The sequence below is a fragment of the Sturnus vulgaris genome, chromosome 23 (assembly GCF_052056855.1).
Source record: "Sturnus vulgaris isolate bStuVul1 chromosome 23, bStuVul1.hap1, whole genome shotgun sequence".
Lineage (NCBI taxonomy): Eukaryota > Metazoa > Chordata > Aves > Passeriformes > Sturnidae > Sturnus > Sturnus vulgaris.
The window spans coordinates 8846489-8868543 of NC_142265.1; the positions used below are offsets into that span (position 1 = coordinate 8846489).

Sequence of the window (22055 nt, forward strand, 5' to 3'; positions counted from 1 at the left end):
GCACTGCGCGGGTCTCGAACCCGTGGCTGCGGCCCGGCCCCGCCCCGCCCCGCCCCGCGCACGTGGCCCGGGGTCCTGGCTGCGGGCTGCCCGCGGCGAACGCCGGGTGCAGTGAGCGGCGGTGACATTGAGCGCGCAGCGATGGCCAAGGCCGCACAGGGGCTCGTGCAGCGGCTCGTGCAGCGCGGGCCGGAGCTGATCGGCGGTGAGGGACGGGAGCGGGGACGGGAGCGGGGTTGGAATGGGATGGGCCGAGCTGAGAGGAGCGACAACGGGCCGGGGGGAGCGGAGGGGAGGGGATAGGTAACAGGGCTAAGGGCGGTGGGGCCGGGCCCGGGAAAGCTCGGCGAGTTCCCGCCGTTGGGAAAACACTGTCCGCTCCGGTCCCCCTCCCCGCAGCTGCCGTGACGTACTCGAAGCCGCGCTTGGCCACGTTCTGGTACTACGCCAAGGTGGAGCTGGCCCCGCCGACCCCCGCCGAGATTCCCCGGGCCATCGACAGCATGAAGGGCCTGGTCAGGGCCTTCCAGAGCGGCCGCCTGGCGCAGCTCACTGTCAAGGTACCGGCCCGGGCGGGATGCGACGGTGCCGAGGGACAGCTCCAAGGAGAGCCTCAGCCAGCCTGGAAATGCTCTGCTCCTGCCTTGGGAAGCAGTGGGAACTGTTGCCAACGATATATGAAGCTCATGGAATTCAGGGGCCCAGAGTTTAAAGCGTTTTATTTTATTGGCTTTGCTTTAATTCTTGCCTGCCTAGAGCAGGCTGTGATTGTTTCCCTCTGGTCCCATCGTTTTCTGTCCCAGGGAAGGGAGTATCCTTAGATGGCTGAATGAGCCCAGCTCTCTGGGTCAGCTGTGTCATTGGTTGGCCTTGAAATTAGTGTGTTTCCTGTATGTGGGCTAAGAAATTATGCTTGAAAGCGCTGTAAGAAGCCACGAACAATAGCTTACAGTGTACTTAATGTTGTAGAACATCTCTGTGATGGGACATCTTGAGGGGTGGCCGAACACAGCAAACACTCTGCTCCACTTCTGGGTTTTTGCCTTAAGAACTGCTGGAGGGCATGGATGTGGCAGGGAGAGTGAGGGAGGAGCTGTTGTGGGTGTGTGGGATCTCTCCAGTGGCTTTTTCCTTTCAGGACGCACTGAGGAATGGTCTAGTGGCCACGGAGGTGCTGATGTGGTTTTACATCGGGGAGATCATCGGCAAGCGCGGCCTCATCGGGTACAACGTGTGAACACTCACCTCAGCAATGCCACCGGCGCCACGGTGCTGGGTCTGTAATGGGGTCTGCAATAATAAAACTAGGAGCTCATATCAAGCTGTTGTCATCCTTGTCTGGCACACTGTCAGGTGCCAGCCTGTCCTGGGGGCAATGCTGGTAGGGATGGCTCCTCAAGAGGGGTCTAAGGGCCAGTCCCAAGGGTGCCAGAGCTGCTTTGGTGACACCACTTTTGGTCACTAGAGCTCTGTTTGCACTGAGACACTGACTGTGCCCGAACTGTGGCTCTAGGGGAGGTCTGAGAGCCTCAAAACCAAACAGAGGCTACAAAGGGGAAACATTCCATTTGTTCCTGAATGCACTTCCCATCAGCTAGGGGGAACCAAAACCAAATTCCAGTACTTTTTACAGTATCAAAAGCAATTTCCATGGCTTATTCTGTAGGAAATGTAGCATAGTTACAGGCAGCTCTTTTGCTTTGGTGTCTGACTGGTGCAGTGAAAGCCTGTGTAAGTAAGCAGAGTTTTGCTGTATGTGTCACCTCAGCTCTCACTAGCCAAAGGTTGAGCTGTCTAGGGGTCTACCACCTTGCTCATTGTCAGCCAGCTCTTGCAGCATTTTCTACGAAATCTGGTGAGTGACCTGTGCTCTGACACATTCAGATAAAATAATTTGAAGGAGTTCTCTGAAGCTAGCAGCCTGTTTTTGTTGTCTTAGAACATGGTTTTAGTCTTGCTCCTTGTTGATACTGTTGTTTTCTTGGCTGCTCCTTTGCTCCTCTGGGTGTTGTGTTGAGCACGCCAGTGACCCTACAGGCCCCCAGCACTCAGCAACCCCAATGTCTCTGGAGTGACTGTGCCAGTAGCATGTCACTTGCTCCTCTCCCTGCAGCAGAACTGACCTCAGCCTGTTATCCTAGCAGGAGGGCTTGTGTGCTTCTGACACGGAGTGCAGGTGAGCTCACATATTCCAGATGTGGTCACCAGTAGGTTGGTTTGTGGCATGGATGGAAACCTTTTCTTCTTTCTTGTTAAGAAGAAGGGTTCCTGCCTCAGCAGCTCTGGGTCACAACTGGTCACAGGTCACTTCATGCCACAATGGGAAAACTGAGACTCGATGAATTCCCCAGCTTCTGTGAGGGAGTCTGCAACAGGAGCAGTGGCTGGACCTGTGCTTCCAGCCCCTTGCCCAGCCTGTGTCATGCTTGCTTTTCCCACCACCATGGCCAGGACATGGCCCTCCTCCTGGTGCTGGGGAGGGTTTTGTGATTGCTCAGCCCCAGCAAACCTGACCAGGGCTGCAGCCAAATGGTCTGGCTGAGCAGGGGTGAATGATGGCCCCACAAGCTTTTTGCTTCTGTCATCACAAACCCTTCACCCAACAGGTAGAGAGGCCAGCGAGGGGAATGGGCCAGGCCCTAATGTGAGATTCTGCAGCGTATGTTCCTCAAGGAGAGGGAGATCACATGTGGGATGTAATGTGTAAGCTTGACTGGAAGGAGGATTCTGAACCCAAGGGAACATCACTGAAAGCAAGGCTGTCTGATCTGGCTCAAGACCTGCCTCTCGTCTCTGACTTTGTCTGCACGTGCCCCTCTCAAAGCAGATCCTGCTGGGTATCCAGGGGGCTGCAGCTCACACCAGCACTGGCCTGGGAAAAGCTTCGGTGGGAGGATGGGATTAAGCTTCACTGGCAAAGCAAAGGAGAGCTCAAAAATGCTCCTGTCCCTAGAGAGGAAGAACCCATCTAATTTTAGTTCTCCTGTCTGGATGTCCTCCGGAGAAGTCCCCCCAGCACCGCACCCCAGCAGAACCCCAGGCAGAAGCAGCATCTGTGACCCTAAAGGGCTCCAACTGCTTGTTCGTCCTCTCTAAAATCAGAACAGTGTCTGGCTGGGGACAAACTGCCTCGCCCCCGCCCCTCCCTCCTTCCCTGCCCTCAGCTGATAAACTTCGGAGGAAAACGGGTATTTTATGTCCCCAAGCAGAGGGATTTACATCTTATCCGTGTGTTTGCAGTGCTGTTCTCACAGAATACGGTGGGCACTTGTTGGATGTTAACCCTGTTCTCGCTGTGCTGTGCACGACGGGGTTGCCAGCCAGGTGCTATCGCCGTCACCTCCCTCCCGGGGGTGGCACCCCGCAGGACGCACCACTAGCGGGGCGCGGGGTCGCCGGGCAGGACACGGCCGGGGCCGGGAGGGTAGGGCGAAGCCGCCCGCCCTCGTACCACAAGTCGGGGCCGCGGTCCCCCGCAGGGAGCGGCTCGTCCCGGGCCGAGCACCGGAGTGTCTCGGCGCCGCGAGGTCCTCGCGGGGACTGCGGGCTCTGCTATGCCGGACCCGGGGCCGCGCCCCGCGCCCCGCATACCGCCCGGCGCTATGCAGGGGGTCGGCAGCACCGCCTATGGCATATGCGCGGTCCTGGGCGCCGGCGGTTCGTGCTCCTGCTCGGCATCGCCGTCGGGGTTATGCGGGTTGCTTGCGGCCTGATTATAAGTCAGGCAGGTTCCGGGGCTGGCTCGCGAGGAGCCCCGCGCCTGTATGGCACTTCGAGCTATGAGGGGCCACGGCGTCCTGAGGCTGCGTTATCCAGGACGGGGGGCTGCACTGGGGCTCGGGCCTGGGGCACTGCATATCGCCCAACGTTATGCCGGGCTCGCACTGGTCGAGAATGGCTTATTCATGGGCCGGGGCGGCGGGATGGCGGAACCCCACAACCTGCATGGCACCCGTTGTTATGCAGCGCCTCCGCGGGCCGGCGAAACGCTATGCAGGGCGCGGGGTGCGGCCCGGCCCCGCTCTCTGGCTCGTCGCCTCTCAGTAAAGATGGCGCACAGCGGTCGGTGGCGCTTCCCCGCCCGGCCCGGCAGCGGCGGCTGGGGCCGCCGGGGCCCGGGGGGGTCCCGCCTACGGGTGCCGGCTGTGCACAGCCTGCGGCCCGCCGAACCTGCGGCGGCGCCGGCGACGGCGGGCGAGGGCGAGCGCGGCGGCCCGTGCTCCGGCGGGGCGGCGGGAAGCGGCGGAGGCGGGGCAGCGCCGGGCCCCGGCGGCCCCGCGGCCGCGGCCGGTCCCGGCTTCGACGCGGCGCTCCAGGTCTCGGCCACCATCGGCATCAACCTGCGGCGGTTCCGCGCGGCCTGCGGCACCGAGGCGGGCAGCGGAGAGGTGAGAGGGGCGGCGGGGCGGGGGCGGGGGGGCGCGGCGGGCGGGCGGGTCCCGGGCGCAGCATCTCCGACGCCCCGGCGGTGGCCGCCCGAACACACCCGGGCGCACCCACCCACCCCTGGCCGCACACCCCTCCCGTCGCCGGACACACCTCCCGCGCCCGCGCCCCGCACAAAGGGCGCGCCCGGCGGGGGGGGGGGGGGGGGGGCTGTGGGGGGGGTGGCGGGAGTCGGCGGGCGGGACCCGGTGCCGGTCCTGGTCCGGCCGCCCTCGCGGTCCCTCCCCGCGCACGCGACTTGCCGCCGGTGCGTCCTTACTGCCGCCGCCTCCATTATCCGCCTCCCGCCGCTCCCGCGCCCTCGGCGGGGCAGGATGCGGTGCGCACACCCCGCCGCCGGGAGCGAGGTAGGATGGATGGGGCCGGGCGCCTCCCCGTGCGCCCCGGTGCCGAGGATGCTCGGCGGGGTGACGCGTCCTTCTCCGGGCGCGGGGGCTCGAGTGGCCGGGCTGCCGGCCCCTCCTGCGGGCCCGGCGGTGGGTGTCGCGCACCGGCCCTCCCCCTTCTCCTCCTCCTCTTCCTCCTCTTCCTCCCTTTCGCCGCTGTGGATGCCCCAGGCGGAGCTTGGGGCGGCGGGCCCGTTGCGAGAGACCATTCGCCGGTACTCGGAGCGCTGGCGCTCCTTTTTTTCTTCTTTTTTTTTTTTTTTCCTTTTTTTTTTAGTTGCTCTTTTTCCTCCCTTCATTTTTATTTTTTTAAGCCTTTCTAAGGCAGCCGGAGTGGGAGTGCGACAACAACCCACCTATTGACAGAACAGGGAAGACATGATGGGGGTGTGTTACTACGAGCTGCAGCGTTCCTTTCCCCCAGTTGTTTTGCATCACTCCTTAGCGGCATCCTTGCGCCGGCAAGAGAATTCCCCAGGTCTTTATGTGCCTGGAGGGCTTCATTGATTTTTGAAGGGCCACCTCTGTCTCCTCCAGGCAGGTTGTCAGCTGTAGGGTAGGTGAATGTATCTTTGTATTTTGTATAAAGACCTTTCCCATCACTGGCCGTAGGAGAGTTCTTTAAAACACACATGAAAGAAACAGTTTTCTTGTGTCTTTCTGGCCTGGTTTTGGCATTTTCTATTGGGTGCCATGAAGTGGAGCTCTTTGCTTATGGCTGAGCTGGAGGAATTCCTTGCCTCTAGAGCGGCAACTCCAGCGGTGCTGGAGGAACGGGGCTGTGTTTGCAGGAAGAGAGCTGAGCATGGGAACACTCCTCCCCTCACCTGTGCAGACTTTGGGGTGTGAGTCGCACTGCTCTCATTAACACATCTCAGGGGCTACACTTTGGGATGCTTCTCTTTTTTGTTGTTTGCAGTAGACATGGCTCGATGGAATTCATGGAGTCCTCTGAGAAGCAGTTAATATCTCACCAGTGCTAGTTTAGGGATAGAAATGACTGAGATCTGGCTAACCAAGCTGACCACAGAGTTAATAACCCAGGAAGTTTTTCATGTGGGGGGAGGCAAGTTGCTTTGTTTCTTTTCTTTTTCTTTCTTTCTTTTTTTTTTTTTCTAAGATGACATAGGGCTGTGGTTTGTTTTAATTCCGGTTGTCTTCAAGTATATTTTTGCATCTCAAAAAAGCCCTAAAACATCTTTGAGATATCTTTTTGAGTTTGGCCTTTAGGGTGTATTCGCTTTAAAATAAAATATCTTGAATGCATTGTAGGTGTGGCAACTGATTAACACAGGGTCTCCTGGATTTTAAGAATTTTACTTACTACATCACTTTTCTATTTAGCTGCTAAAAGCTCTTCTCTAATAACATTGCATAGAGTAGAAAGTAATGATAAACATTGATTTGTGGCTTGGTGTTTGTAGGTTCAGATTTACCTGACCTCTCATGAGCCAGGCAGGGCCAGACCTCAGGTGTTTTCCCTCACTCTGGATTTGCAGCATGCTGGTACTCTTGGGCATACTCAGAGAGGATCCTCACAAATATTCAGATTGAGTTAACTCACCCAGTTGGTTCCTTTCCTTTGGTGATGCTCAAGAAACAAAACATTTTTGCATCAAAGAACATAGTTCTCCTGGCTGGTGACGTGTGCATTCATCACAGTCCTGTTGAAGATTACAGTCACCAGAGGTTGCTTTTCTGTCTTGCAGTACAAGTTCTCTGTGAGGTAGGGGTAAGGGTGTGAAAAGAGCTGTGGCACATGCAGGAAGCCAGTACATGGGTACTGCCTGGAATCTCTCTAGAGGACAGGGCAGCTGTGGGCAGTGCAGGAACGGGGCAGTTTCTGGTACCCATGTGGTAGCTACTCTGGGGGAGGTGTTCTTCTAGAAGGGGGCTTCCAGAGGACCCCTTCATGTTAGGGCTCACCATGTCCTCTCAGTAACTGCTGCAAAGTTGAGGGTCCCTTCCGAACCAAGCCAGTTACAGTCTTCAACCAAGCTGGCATTCCTCATCAGGAATAAACTCTGAGCAGTTGCCCTGAGGTCAGGAGACAGTGGCAGTCAGAGGAAGAAGCTGTGTTACCTTTCTGTGTACAACTTCTGCTCTGCATGCTTATATTTTTTCTACCTCATTCTTGCATGAACTTGTGTAGGTACCTGTTAAAATTAGGTATTACCACCAAGTTAGATGCAGGAGAAATGTTGTCCAGAACAAGTATTAGACTCAGTCTTTCCCTTGTCTCCTTGGCAGTTTTGTAGTACATAGCAGACTGCATTTTTCATTTAAAAGCTACCTGAATTCTGGGGTGTCAGGGCATTCTTTTGAGATTCAGGCCACTTCGTACAAACCCTTGTCTTCTGTTGCAGCTCAGTGTTGCACTGAGTTATCTCGAAACCAGCTCACATTAAAGGAGCCATGTTCTGATACTTGATTTTAACACCACAAGAGTTGCCGGAGGGACTTTTTGCACAGTGAAGCTGTAACTGGTTGAACAGTAGTGTTTGTACCGTGTACTGACCTTTCAGCTTGGTGTGAGTGGCACTGTAGGAATAAGAAGAATTTGGTTTTCTTGGTTCATTATGTCAATTTTTGGTATAAAATAAGCATAAATGTAGTTACTGAATATCTGCTCTGCCTGTCAGTTTAGAGCTTCCTGTCCATCCCTGAAGGGGGATTGAAGCTTTGGGACATAAAAGTTGAGAGTGTGCTGGATGCATGCTGACAGTTACCTCCATAAATCTGTATTGGCTGAAAGTTGCAGAAGCTCGAGTTTGGCAGTTGGATGTGGTGGTGATGGTGGTGTTCCTGGTAGCACTTCTATGCTACCATACACCTGGGGCGTAATGTTTTATGAGTTGAACGTTGGAATTGTGGATGTTCACCAATGCCTGGCATGTTTGGAAATGGTACTAGATCCATATCATGGGAGTAAGGATTAGCTTCTATGCTGCCACCAGGGTCATGCCTGAGCTGGAAGTACAGATAATTTCTTCTGTTTGCCTCAAAATTTCCTCACGTAGTGTTAGTTGAATGATCACTGTCAGACTGCTTGAGTTTAATGTGTGAGTTGGTGGTGTAGAGCCTGTCCTGTCACGGGTAAGGTGATCACTGCATGTGCACGGGAAGGGGACTGCTGTAGGTATTGCTGTCTAACAAGAGGCACGTGGTGAGGATGATGCAGATCATGGACCAAGAGATGGAGGCTCCCTTGTGCTCTTTCCCTTCCTGAATATTCAGGTGCTGCTTTGTCAGATGAGTGAAAATAAGAGTATGTTTTAACCATCTTGGTGATGTTTCTGTTTCTATGGTTTGGTCAGCTTTTTGCAGTGCTCCAAACCCTCAGAGGGGCAGTTTTTGGAAGTTTGTTAGGAATTTAGGAAACTGTTTTCAAATGAAAGGTGATGTGACTCGTCCCACTGGCACCAGCAGGGTGGTAGGTGGGCAGGTAAGGCAATTTCAGAGCAGCAGCAGTGTGCTGATGACTTTGTTCCAGGGGCTTTTGGACATTGTGCTTCCTTCAGCTGGAAAGCTCCTGGGACAGACTTGCAACAGTGCTTGACTATGCACTTCTGTATTGGCACCCAAGTGCTGAACTGCAGGTTTCACCGTGTTAGAGGAAACAGGTAACTCCTCAAGTCAGTGGTTCATCACTTCTCAAGGATACCACAAAATTCCCACAGCAAGGTTAGCTGTTCCCCCCAAGCTGAGCTACAGTGCGTAGTTTGACTCTAGTACTGTTTCTTTAGGAATATATGTTTAGGAGTGAAAGATTTTTTTAATGCATCCATACAGCAACTCTAGAGCTTTTTCTCTCACCATCTGCAATCTGGATCTTTCTAGGTACTGGTTTGACTGACCCTCTTCCTTGGAAATAGTATTATTGAAAGCTTCTTGTGACCAGAATGAGAGTGTTTCAGGTGTTCTAATAAGCATTCTTCTGTATTCAGATTGGAAAGCATAAATCAGAATTTCTCATCCGGGTTGGAACCAGGACTGGCAAATCAGATCTGTATGCTCTGTAACAGACCCGCCCTGAGTCTCAGCCCATAAAGAGCAATATATTCTTTCTAATTCTAAAAAAAACTGGATTCTGGAAGCTGCAGCCCTAATTGCTGTTGTATTGCCGTGGGTGATGCATGAGGGTACAGCTGTAGTGGTGTAGTTTGGGGGTTGTCATGTGGAGGTGACCAAGCTGAGAGCCATTCTGTGATCTCAAGACATTTTCTGTAGGTCTCTGCTGCTCCCAAGTGAAGCCCCAGCAAAGTCTGTGTGTCGCTCCTTGTCAAAGCTTTCAGTGAATTAAACAATGGAAGGACGAATGTCCCCTCATTCGAGTTGGTGCATAATGGTCACCCCAAGTGCTCAGCTGTTTATTACTGAAGTTGCATCGCAAGTAATGGCTTGGGAAGCATCTCCCTTAACTCCCAGCAGACTCTGCTCTGCTCCCAGCACCTGGTGTTTGTCTCGGGGTTACTACCTGCCAACCTCCAAGGGTGTTTACTCTGCTGAAAGCAGAGGAGTCTGGTAGATGATGTGCTGCAGTCACTAAGCAGGCATCTGAATGAGCTTCTAAAAATAGCTTATCCCTTTCCAAGAAAGTGAGGTGCTGTCTAACTGGGGCCAAACCCAAGATGGGGAATGGGAAGATCAGCATTGGTCAGGTGACTCTATTGTAAAATAAACTTTCTCAGGTGCTGATTGGAGTGGCAGCATTGCTGGTTTAGTGCTGGTGAGAGCCCCATGCAATTTCACAGAACCATAGTGATATGGTTTATACTGTTATTCCCTCAGACAGTTAGAGCCTGCAGCACTAACCTTTGAAGGTGGATTTTTCTCTGAGATCTTTAACTGGAAATTCTTTGAAAAGTAATATTGGTCAAGAGCATTGTGATAGACATTTACTTGTAACTTCTCTCTTCTTTAGTAGCTGGGTTACTTCATTCTTCATCTGTGCACAACTCTGAGGTTGAACCCAGTTGAGATAGTGTAATGTTTGAATGGGAAATGTATATGGAAGCTCTGCTGCCCACAGAGAGATCATCCCATGCCTACTTAGTTAGTGTTCATGTCTGGCATGAGGCAAACCTTCCCTCATCCTTTAATTTATAATCCCGAGTGGCCTTTTTTGCATTGCATTATTCTTTTTCAGGTAAATGAGGCCATGTTCAAGATCTTTATGGATTTTAATCACTCTCCATCTGTCATATTTCTGAAAAACTGGAGGGAGGCTGTTCCTGCCTAGTTTGCCTCAAAGCTGTATTTTGGCCAACTGAATGGTTTAGCCTGGTAAATGCTGAGTGATATCTAGTGGCTTTCTTCATGTCTCTGACAGGTCACAGGATTGCCTTCTCAGGTAGTGATAGTGACTATTCTGAGGTCACCAATACACTTGGGAATGTCACCAAACACACAAACACAAGTGACATATTGGTCATACTACTTGTGTTGTAAATGAAGCGAAAGTGATTGTTTTGTGGAAGGAGCCTTTTTGCTGAAGACGCTTCTGGTGACTGCTTGGTAAGAAATGGAAAAAGTTATCATTCTCGGGCTATTGGGCGAAAGCCAGTATTAATGTATCCCATTGGAAAAAATAACAGAGCTGAGTTTGAAAATAATGCGAGTTGTAATCGTGGATTAACAGGTGATTGTCAAAAATATGGCAAGTACTGATTTGGTAGCCAGAGATAAAATAATAATGACTTTAGGACCCGGAATAACGAAACGAGGAAAATACCTGTAGCAGCCACGGAACCTGGAAGCCAGTGCTAGTCAGGAAATCACACAGGGTGAGCAGCTGATCCCTTAGTGTTTCTAAACCTGGCTATTCTTAGGTACGTGTTATTTCTCTGTGCCCTCTCTGGGTTTCAGCCCACATCTGTCTCCGCTGACAGCTCGTCGCTGTCAGGGCTGGGACCCCTTGGGTGGGCAGCGCAGGCAGTGCTGCAGCACACGGCGGTGTTTACATCCTGCTGTAGCCACGTGCTCCGGAGGCAGCGGGCGTGTCGTGTGGGCGTTGATCCGCAGCGCCCTGGGAGCGGGCAGTGCTGGGTGCGGGCAGCGCCGTGGGTGCGGGCAGTGCTTTAAGATGCGGGCAGCGCCGTCGGATCCGGGCAGTGCCGGGAGTGGGCAGCACCGTGGGGTGCGGGCAGTGCTGGGAGCCGGCAGCGCTGTGGGGTGCGGGCAGCGCTGGGAGCGAGCACTGGGCACTCCCACAGCTGCTCGTATTATGCTTCCAGCGCTGCAGGACTGAAGTTCGGAAGCAGTAGCTTCTCCCTTTCTGGGAATGGCCTTCAGGGGTTCTGTGTGATGCAAGGTGTCTCAGGCAGAAACAATGTCTTCTGGCATCATTTATTTCTTTTATGTTGATTTACCATTGTTTTTTTCTGGTTTTCTTGTCATCTCTGCTGCAAGTGCAAAGAGTGGATAGGCAGCAGGGATGAGAGGAAGGGCAGGGCTCCAGCAAGTGTCTGTGCTGGTGATGGCTTACAGCGATTAACTGCAGCCCAAGGGGGTGTGTGTTGTATTTAACTGACCAAAGCATTATCAGCATTGGGAACCTGGATGTCCACCTGGTCAGAGCATACTGTCTTTGAGTTGTTTACACTGGGGCTCATCAGACACGAACCAGGCAGAAAATTTTGAGAAATACTTTGGTCTAAAGCCTTGCTCCTTTTCTCTATCAGACTGTGGTGTTACTAGCTGAGATACTCTTCCTGATCTTCCCTGTAAGTAGATGAAGTAGGAATTCCATGTAAAAAGGATGAGGCAGAACATAATGAAATGCTTCTTTGTGCAGTTCACCTTCTTCTTTCACAGTCTTGACACTTTTCACTTTCAGGATACTGTTCTTGCAGTGCCTGCCCTTCTTAAAGCTTAGCAGCACTTACACAGTGCTTTAAAAGGAAAACCAAGTGGCATCTCTGTTTCCAAAGCTCATACGAAAGTTAAGACTGGCCAACTAAATACTTGAGCTGAAAATGGTTTAGGAAAGGTGGAATGACATATGAACAAAAACGATGTCACCACACATTTTGGTGGCAGATGAACTGGATTGACACCTACAGACTCCTGATACCCCTGCCTCAATGTGGACAGCAAGCTTTTAACCTCATGCCTCTTTCAGAGGGAAGAGCTTCACCACAGAAGTCAGGTTTTCATCTCTCCTTAAGACCAAGTCTGAAGGGAATTAAAAAGAGAGGATTTGCATAAGTTTGCAGGAAGTTGGGCTTCATTTGTACTAGAATAATACACACAGAAACACTTCTTTTGCTGAAGTGTGTCTTCAGGATGGTTTGAATAGTAGCTTACAGGATGAAAGCTTTGTTGTTTGATATGAGCAGCAGACTTTATGCATTAAGGGTTTGTTTCTGTCTATATTTGTCCTTTGTTTTCCTGTAAATCTTTTTGATTGTCCCATAGCTGTAAGCTGTAGTTGTTGTGTATGTGTATATAAAAGTTGTATTTCCATTTTAGCAATTCTTTGTTAGGAGAACAAATGCCAGTATCTTTTTTGGGGAGGGAAAATCCTCTAGAATCCTTTTTGTGCTTCGATCACAGTGGAGTTAATTTCAACATTAGTATCCATGTCCTCAGACTTCCATCTGCTTTCTCATTGCAGGATGAACAGTTTTTAGGTTTTGGTTCAGATGAAGAAGTCAAAGTACGAAGTCCCACCAGGTCCCCCACAGGTAAGTTCAAGTTGCAGGATTGGGTGTTGACTTTCTGTTTTCTTTTGTGATGGTTTTGCTCTGCCTCTCCTGTTTGTTCAACCAAATCTCATCCACCATAAAAGCCACACCAGTCTTTGGATTCAATGCAGTTAATTTTGGATTCTCTATGTCTGATCTGTAAAGGAAGAGGGAAACCGGGTAAAAGAGGCATACTGATGAAACCAGTATTTGAAATCTCATGTCAGTGTTCTGGAGAGACAGCTGTTTAAAGAGTAAGGGTCTAAAACTGGTTTGACTGTTTCAGTATCTTTCAGTAGACTCCTTACTACCTGTGTTGTCAGTAAATGCCCTCACCAGAGCACTCTGCTCTTCCACCATAATCATCTGCTCAGCTTGGCTTCAATAGCAAACTGTGGTGGAGCACCTGCCTAGTGCAAGGGAAGATCCTGAGCTGAAATAGTTGGGCTTGGTGAGGGTGCAATGAAACGCATTGTTCACAGTGGGTAATCAAGTCTTGTACTTGATGTCTCCAAGTTGGTGCTGAGTGTTAACTGTGCTTCAAAGCTAAAACCAGCTTTTAGTAAATTTTCTTGTATAAGCCTCGTGTAGGTTGTTCTTGCTCTCTTGACCTCTCCTTTAGCAGTGCAGATGGATGGCATTCGAAAAGAAGGATTTTTTTTTTTCTTTCAACTGGTTGTGATCTGCTTAAAAAGAAATTTAAAAATTAATGTGTTTAAAAGACAGCATGTGCCCTTGAGAATTATTGCTCCCTCCCAGCTTTAGGTTGGTACTGGGCTTGTGCAATTGCATGTGTAATTGTTGGGAAAGGACTAGCTTGCATTTTTAAACAGGTTATCTGTGTGTATTTTATATGGGAAAAGAGGTTTGTTGGGAAGGTACTGTCTACATGTAGTGATAAAACTATTTTTATTTGTTGATTATCTGAAACATTTTGGCCATGTATAGGCAGCATGACTGATACTGAGTAAATACTTGTGTGACCTGGGTAATGCTTATCCCACACTTGGAGAAATTTAATATGTTCCTGCATTCTTTACTTCCCTCTCAGTTAAATCTAGTCCACGGAAACCTCGCGGGAGGCCCCGGAGCAGTTCTGACCGAAGTTCAGCTGTACTGTCAGACTCTTCATCAGTGTGTTCCCCTTCAAGCAAATCTGAAACCACATCCATGGAGAAAGTAAAGAAGAAGGATTCTAAGAGTGGGGAAAAAAGACGAGGAAGACCTCCAACACTTACAAGTGTGAAATTCAAATTGTCACAGGAGAAGGACATAACGGACATTCAGAAGGGCAGCAAAGACGAAAAAGAGAGTCTGAAAAAAATCAAAAGATCACCATCCACTACATTTCAGCAAGCAACTAAAATCAAGAAATTAAGAACTAGTAAGCTTTCCCCACTGAAATCTAAATTTAAGCCTGGGGCAAAACTTCAGATTGGAAGGAAGAGCGTTCAGATCGTGCGCAGGAGAGGCAGGCCACCATCCTCTGAACGTTTAAAGACTTCCTCAGCTTTAGTCATAAACTCACAGCTGGAGAAGCCCCAGAGGATTCGAAAAGAAAAGGATGGCACACCACCTCTCACGAAGGAAGAGAAGGCTGCTGTCAGACAGAGTCCACGCAGGATTAAACCTGTTAGGATTATACCTTCCACCAAAAGGACGGATGCTGCCATTGCTAAGCAACTCTTGCAGAGGGCTAAAAAGGGAGCACAAAAAAAGATTGAGAAAGAAGCAGCCAAACTGCAGGGCAGGAAGGGGAGAACTCAGCTCAAAAATATTCGACAGTTCATCATGCCAGTTGTGAGTGCAATCTCTTCACGGATTATCAAAACACCCAAACGGTTTATTGAGGATGAAGACTACGATCCTCCTATTAAAATATCCAGACTAGAGTCCACACCAAACAGCAGGTTCAGCACTACATCTTGTGGCTCCAGTGAAAAGTCCAGTGCTGCTTCTCAGCATTCATCTCAGATGTCTTCAGATTCCTCACGGTCCAGCAGCCCCAGTGTGGATACATCTACAGACTCCCAGGCTTCTGAGGAGATGCAGATGCTTTCTGAGGAGCGAAGCAATACTCCAGAAGCTCACACTCCCCTGCCTGTTTCTCAGTCCCCTGAAAACGATAATGGTGATAGGAGAAATAGAAGATTTTCGATTACAGAAAGAAGTTTTGGCCAGAGGACCGCAAAAAAACTGTCAGCCTTACCAAGCATGCCACAGCAGCAGTCCTCCTCCTCTCCTCCTCCACCTTTGCTCACTCCCCCCCCACCGCTGCAGCCTGCTTCAAGCATCTCAGACCATACCCCTTGGCTAATGCCTCCAACCATACCGTTAGCCTCACCCTTTCTTCCTACTTCTGCTGCGCCAATGCAAGAGAAACGAAAGTCAATTCTGCGAGAACCAACGTTTAGGTGGACCTCGCTAAAACATTCCAGGTCAGAGCCACAGTACTTCTCATCAGCAAAGTATGCCAAAGAGGGTCTTATTCGCAAACCGATATTTGATAACTTCAGACCCCCGCCGCTGACACCGGAGGATGTTGGCTTTGCATCTGGCTTCTCAACACCAGGTGCGACAGCTCCCACTCGTCTCTTTTCACTTCACTCTGGAGCCAGGTTTGATATGCACAAGAGAAGTCCTCTGCTGCGAGCACCACGATTCACACCAAGTGAGGCCCACTCCCGGATCTTCGAGTCTGTAACTTTGCCCTCGTCAGTTGGTCGCTCCACTACAGGGACCTCTGCCACAGGCACATCCTCTCGGCGGCGGAAGAGGAAAGCATTCAGCCCCATCCGATCAGAACCCAGATCTCCTTCGCACTCCATGAGGACGAGGAGCGGAAGGCTTAGTACCTCTGACCTGACAACTCTCACCCCACAGTCTTCTGTCTCTTCCTCATTAACTAGTATTTCAGTTAGTTCTCTTGCCACTAGTGCCTTAAATTCAACTTTTACTTTTCCCTCCCATTCCTTATCGCAGTCGGGGGAATCAGCAGAAAGAAGCCAGAGACCAAGGAAGCAAACGAGCACTCCAGCAGAGCCTTTCTCATCTGGTAGCCCTACTCCTCTCTTCCCCTGGTTCACATCAAGTCCCCAGACAGAGAGAGGCAAAAGCAAGGACAGGGCAGCAGAAGAACTCTCCAAAGATAAAGATGCTGACAAAGGCCTGGAGAAGGACAAGAGCAGAGAGAAAGACAGAGAGAGAGAAAAGGAGAACAAACGTGAATCAAGGAAAGAGAAAAGGAGAAAAGGGTCAGAAATACAGAGTAGCACTGCTTTGTTTCCTGTAGGTAAAACGCCCAAAGAAAAAGTCAGCGAAGATGCTGCAGCATCATCATCTGCCAAAAAAACTGCTGGGCGGAAAAAGTCTGCAGCAGTAGATCCCACGGCAGACGTTTCCACTGCTTCTCTTCTAGATGCATCAGCTGTCAAAACCAAAACATCCAAGAAAAGTAGAGGGGGACTGGACAAATCAGACCTGGACCTCAGCCCCGCTGTGCCGTCTTTGGAGAAGGAAAAAGCTCTGCGTCTTTCTGCTCCTTCATCAAGCACTGTTAAACATTCTGCTTCCTCCATCAGTTCTATGTTGGCTCAAGCAGACAAACTGCCAATGACTGACAAGAGGGTAGCCAGTCTTCTGAAAAAGGCAAAAGCCCAGCTGTACAAGATTGAGAAGAGCAAGTCCCTCAAACAAGCAGATCAGCCAAAAGCACAGGTATTCCTTTTTCCAAGTTGGGTTTTTTGCTAGAGTGCGTCTTACTTTGAACTTGTCCTGAAAGTCACAAGTAGCTTTTGTATACTGAGCGTGAAGAATTAATGTGCCGAGCTAAGCAGCTGTTAGTGCAACAGATGGCAAACGACCCGAAAACAAGAAGCCTTGGGCAGAAGCTGAGGGGAAGAGGGAGCTGCTGTGTAGTCAGCTCAGAGGGGAGCTGCATGCATTTTGGAGACCAGTACAGTATAGCCGCTTACTAGGTTTCTCTGAATAAATCTAAACAAAGCGATTATCTAGAGTAGTACTTGCAGTTCCAGCAAAATGCAGTGTCTGTCTTGACCTTGTGGTTTCTTGGTGGCCCTCATCAAGTTTAAAGTTGGCTTCTGAAGGAAAGTTTTTTCTTGATCTTTCTGTTTTTTAACTTTATGCAGCGATCTCTCGCTTAGAGCAGGAAGGAGGATCCATTGGAATTTTGCATTTGATTTGGAGAACTGCTTCCTACCACTTTCCTCTTTTCCCTCTTTCCCACCCCAAAACCACCCTTTTCTGCAGACCTCTTTTACCTCCCAGAATGGGAGGTGAGATATGTTTTCAGGGAACACTTTTTCTTTAAACTTTTCACAACAGCACTAGTGTTGAAAATCACTAGTACATATTTCAAATAGAGCTGTCAGCTGTTTGTCTCTGAAATGAAGATGCCCATGCGTCTCCATGACTGGCCTGGTGTAGCAAAAGTCTGGATTCTCAGAGTTGCTTATTTGGGACAATTTTTTCAGTGGGAGATATTCCAGAGTCTTAGCAAAATATGGAAAATTGCACTAAAAATGAGCCATTTGTTTAGCACCTCGATAAACCTAGGACCCTCATTTGAAACATCAGCAGCTACAAAGCTCTGAGCCTCATCCCCTGAGGCTTCTTCTGGATCTGTCAGCACCAAGTGCCACTCCCATTCCAGTGGACTCTTGATTTTATTAATGTCAGTGCCTTGATAATATGGCTTTATGAGCAAGTTGCTTTTCCAATTGTGGATGGAGACTTACTTTGTAATTCCAGTTGAGTCAAAACTCTTGTTCTCTTGCGTTTATCCTTTGTTGGATAACTGAGGCTTAGAAGACCGAGTCTCTTTTTATCCTGGTTCTTACAAACTGCAAGCCAAGATACAGTTTGCTGAGAAGTTTCTATTACACGTTTCTCAGCCTTATTTTGATAACTTTCTTAGGAATATTGTCTGCTCTCATGTTCTGAAATCTAGGGACAAGAGAGTGATTCATCAGAAACGTCAGTCCGAGGACCACGAATAAAACACGTTTGCAGGAGAGCAGCCGTTGCACTGGGCCGCAAGCGAGCAGTGTTTCCTGATGACATGCCCACTCTGAGTGCCTTACCGTGGGAAGAGCGGGAGAAGATACTGTCTTCCATGGGCAACGATGGTGAGTTTCATCTGTGGGTTCATACAAAGTCAGCTTCTGTTGACTGCTTAAAATGAGGACTTCAAGTGATTAACAAGGGAAAGTATGTTAAAGAGCTCTGTGCTCTCCATTACAGTGCCACTCAAACAGGGTTAATCCTTTAAGCTATTAGGAATTGTGTTAAATACATGTGTTCTGCACCAAACCTGTGTTCTGCTGAGGGGCATGCGTGCATGTATATATATGTGTACACAGGTGTAGACACACAATCACATGCATCTGTGTGGCTCTGCAGATGGACTTAGGCTTCATGGGCTAAATTAGACACTCCTGAAACATTCTTTGCCATCAGAAAATTGACATTAGAAATGTTCTTTTGGTAGATAAGTCATCGATAGCTGGCTCAGAAGAGGCTGAACCTCTCGCTCCACCTATCAAGCCCATTAAGCCGGTCACCAGAAACAAGGCCCAGCAAGAACCTCCGGTGAAGAAGGGCCGGCGCTCCAGGCGCTGTGGGCAGTGCTCGGGCTGCCAGGTTCCAGAGGACTGCGGTGTCTGCACTAACTGTCTAGACAAACCCAAGTTTGGTGGGCGCAATATAAAGAAGCAGTGCTGCAAGTAAGTGTGTCTGTGAAGCTGTTGAGCTTATGCCTGCTCTGAGTGGGATAAGTGTACCCATGCTCTGGGCCGGGAACAGCAGATTTGTCCTCTGTCATGGGCTTGGACTCAGCTTGACCTGGTCTGAGGCTTGATCAAAGCAAGGGACTGTATGAGAGTCAAGACCACAATTCAAGGTGCAGTAGTTATGAGCTCTTGCTTTGGAGTTCACTTCTAGTTTATTCTCCTCAGTTTGATGGAAGTGGTGGAGTATTGAGGCTTGTTCGATGGAAGATCTGAGGCTTTTTTTAGGCAATACAGGATTTTGTACGGAAGGCAATATGTACATACATACTTGCCTTATTCTCCTAGATTGTGTTCATGAAAAGCTTGTGTTTTCAAGCTGGTGTTTATTTAGCTTATATACACTTTGTATACCAAAGGTATCTCAGGGTATCATTAAGAAATACCACTCTTCCATGATTTCATTTGTAATTTTTTATACATATCACTTAGACTGAACCTTTTTCTTTTTTTAATTGCTGTATTAAATTGATTTTACCAGATTAGATAAACTGTCTGAAAAGGCAGCAGCTAAAGTGGCACCAGTAGATTGTTGTGGTATAAGAGCTATTTATAAAGCCTTGCAGTGAGAATTGCTGTGTGAGAACACTCTGCAAACTGAAAGGAGTTTTGCTCTCAGCAGCTTTTCCCAAGCTTTGGGCTGCGTTTCAGAGCCACGAGCTCTCCTGCAGGAATGGACCTAGAAACAAAGCCTGGCCCAGTCTACGGAAGATATTTTATGTCGAGCATAAGACAAATAGGGAATAAAGTTAGCAAAATGCTTGGTCTCCTAATCCAGTCCCACTCCAAGAGTACTTGGTTTTCAAAAGAAGTGTGTGTATTGCTAATGTTATTTTCAGTTTTTGTGTTGAGTATTTACAGACTGTCCTTTTAATGTCGGCATCTTTGTTCTGATTTCATGACATGTTCTTTCTTTATAGAATGAGGAAATGTCAGAATCTGCAGTGGATGCCTTCAAAAGCTTATCTCCAGAAACAAGCTAAAGGTAGGCTAAAAGACTTGCTTTGAGTATAGGACAAGACAGAAGTTTTCTTTTCATAGGTTTTGCTCTCTGTGCTGTTGTTTTAGCTACACTGAGCTTATGAAGGTTATTCTGCTGGGAGCCAACCTGCCTGCACTGTTGGTGGCAGGTGCAAGGGGCAGGAGAGATGTGAGTACTGACAGATATTGTACTTGCTAGTGTCTCTCAGCACTGGACTGGTGCTGACTGGACTGGTTTGTTTGCTTCCTTTTTCTTCCTTACAAAGTCTGCTCTCGGCTCTGAAGGCAGTGTTACTGCTGGAGAGTGTTGCTTATTGCTGTCGCAAAATAGGGGCCCAAGGTGTGAGAGAACATGGATTGAAGTACAAGCCAAGTTTATTTTTTGAGTAGAGTTTTTCTCTTTTGTATGACAGAACGAGAAAGTTTTGAATGAAAGTGTCTGTATCCGTGTTTTAAAAGATCAGCAAATCGTTTGAAGTCACACTATTTTGTTTGTGTTGCTTTATCTGTGCTTCTTCTTCTTAGCTGCAAAAAAGAAAGAGAAGAAATCCAAGACAAATGAGAAGAAAGAAAGCCATTCTGGAAAAAACCAGTTGGACTCTGGACAGAAACAAACTCCTCAGGCTGTTGTACCAAGAGAAGACAATTCTGGGAAGAAGAGCTGTGAGCCTGCCCGTAAGCCTGTTGAGGAAAAGCATGAGGATGGGAATTCCTCCATTCCTGTGTCAGAGCCCAAACAGGTCCCTGCATCTGGTACCAGAAAGACTGGCAAGCAGATATCCCAGCCAGTCCAGCTCCCTCCTTCTCAGCCACCAGGCTCAGGACCTTTGAAAAAAGAAGCACCTAAACTTAGCACTGAGCCCAAGAAAAAGCAGACTCCCCAGCCAGAAATAGGTAAATGGGACTATTTATCCTCAATATGTTTGAGTCATGTTAAGTAACAATACTGCTAAAAGCTGGTGCATTTAAAATCTGATTAATGCTTTATGGTGTGTTGAAATCTCAGCAGATTATTTTGGAAATTTTGCTTAGAACTGGCTTCCTTTTTATTGGGCCACAGTGTATGTTAGGGCAGGGAGAAAGATGGCTATCCTGGTTGGGACTCCTGAGTTGTATAGTTGTGGCAGTCTTGAAGTGTATTTTCAGTATTGTTAAGTCTGTCAACTTTCCATTCTAAATGTGAAACCAGGAGGATGTAATCTTTTACTACAAAAGTATAGTCCACTATTGTATGTAGTGCAGAGCAGTATGAACAGTCACCAGCCAGGCAGCTCTGGGATCTCTGTGGCTTTGCACCCACAGTGCTCCAGATTGTGAGCAGAGCAAACTCTTCCTCTAGTCTTGCCTCAGAGAAGCTGCTCATAGCTGGGGAGGTGCAGCCACAGAAGAGGGTGGAAAAGTTCTAGTCTAAAACTCATCGCACATTACCCAGCTGATTTTTTTCCCTTTTCTTCTCTACAGGTGGCTGTTAGTTACTTGAAATACTCATAATTTTTCCCCCCCTTCCTAGGCACAGAACAAAGCAAACAGAAAAAAATTGCTCCCCGTCCAACTTTCCCTGTGAAACAGAAACCAAAAGAAAAGGTGAATACTGTTTTTTATACAGTCAGTAAAATCTCAAGCACCTGGAACTTCGGTCTAGAAAGTAGAACCATATTGCTTAAGGCTTTGCAGACTTTTTTGTTTGGTTCTTAAAGATGTTAGGTTTTCCCTTGTGGCAGTATGTGGATAGCAAAAGCCATGTCCTGTGCCTAAGACTGAGTTCAGATCTTTGGTATCTAAGATTTGTGTGTTGGAGGGTGGAGGCTAGCTTTTCCATAAAAAATGCAACTACCTTTGTCTCAGAAATAGCTCAATCGTGGAAAAAAAGAATCCTCTTATGTAAACCTGAGGGAGAAGTGAGTAGAGCCTGTTTATACCCAGAGTTGCCCCACTGCATCCAAACACCAATCCATGCTTTAATGAAAGAACAATGTGATGGTAGAGCACATGGAATTAGGACTGTAATTGCATATGGAATGCTCTTAGTGAATGGTTTGTAGAATGGTCACTTCCCTGCAGCTTTGTAACACTCTTTAATTTTGTGCTGGTTTGGGGGTTTGTCTGTGAATTATTTATGACATTGGATGTAACTGCTGGTTAAGTTCTAACGTCCAGAGTTGGGATTAATACAGGCTCCTTTGCTTGACCAGGAAAAGCCCCCTCCTCTGAGCAAGCCAGAGAGCAGCACACTGAACTTGCTCAGCACTCTGACTAACGGCAGCAGTTCCAAGCAAAAGCCACCCACAGATGGAGTCCACAGAATCCGAGTGGATTTCAAGGTAGAGGACAAAATGTTTTAAGTATTTGAATGTCCCCTGGCTTTCAGACACTGGAACTAGTCCCTTGAATGTGCTGGCAGTAACTGCTGAGTTTGTGTGTCTGGTACCTTTCAGAGGGAACTGCAAAATAGGAGCCTCATGACAAGTCACTTGGTTGATTTTTAAAAGCTTGTTATGCCTTTTTTTTCTTATAATTAGAGTACTGGATGAAGAGACACTTAAAGCTTTAAAACCTTAACTGTCAATGTGTGAGGATGAGCAAGAATTTGAGGTTTATGAAGAATTATTCCATTAAGATGGAACTTTAAAACCTTACCACAACTTGAGCCAACAAGATTTGGGGAAAATGTTAGTAACTTGTAATTCACAACGTTTGGGGTATATCTGGGGTTTTAAAATGATAAATCATGTACATTTCTGAACAAC

At 48.6% G+C, this 22055-nt stretch overlaps 2 protein-coding genes across 2 annotated transcripts in view; both read left to right on the forward strand.

Moving 5' to 3' along the window:
- The first annotated feature begins 126 nt into the window (after positions 1 to 126).
- Positions 127 to 1321, forward strand: ATP5MG (ATP synthase membrane subunit g). Its single transcript, XM_014884746.2, has 3 exons — positions 127 to 205; positions 400 to 560; positions 1139 to 1321. Exons 1-3 carry the CDS (start codon positions 142 to 144, stop codon positions 1235 to 1237), a joined length of 324 nt encoding a protein of 107 aa, XP_014740232.1. The 5' UTR covers positions 127 to 141; the 3' UTR covers positions 1238 to 1321.
- A 2728-nt stretch (positions 1322 to 4049) lies between these two features.
- The window catches only part of KMT2A (lysine methyltransferase 2A), a 41984-nt gene continuing 23978 nt past the window's right edge, over positions 4050 to 22055 (forward strand). Inside the window, exons 1-9 of the mRNA XM_088177922.1 lie at positions 4050 to 4388; positions 12451 to 12520; positions 13572 to 16237; positions 17490 to 17667; positions 18030 to 18264; positions 19248 to 19312; positions 19834 to 20202; positions 20819 to 20892; positions 21501 to 21629. Coding sequence (XP_088034048.1) covers positions 4050 to 4388; positions 12451 to 12520; positions 13572 to 16237; positions 17490 to 17667; positions 18030 to 18264; positions 19248 to 19312; positions 19834 to 20202; positions 20819 to 20892; positions 21501 to 21629 — 4125 coding nt within the window. The remainder of the gene's footprint in view (positions 4389 to 12450; positions 12521 to 13571; positions 16238 to 17489; positions 17668 to 18029; positions 18265 to 19247; positions 19313 to 19833; positions 20203 to 20818; positions 20893 to 21500; positions 21630 to 22055) is intronic.

Bases quoted from the DNA above. Each gene is read 5' to 3' on its own strand.
- ATP5MG (XM_014884746.2), top strand. From the start codon at position 142: ATGGCCAAGGCCGCACAGGGGCTCGTGCAGCGGCTCGTGCAGCGCGGG. The intron at 206-399 runs GTGAGGGACGGG...CCCTCCCCGCAG, and splicing joins CGGGCCGGAGCTGATCGGCG to CTGCCGTGACGTACTCGAAG. The intron at 561-1,138 runs GTACCGGCCCGG...TTTTCCTTTCAG, and splicing joins TGGCGCAGCTCACTGTCAAG to GACGCACTGAGGAATGGTCT.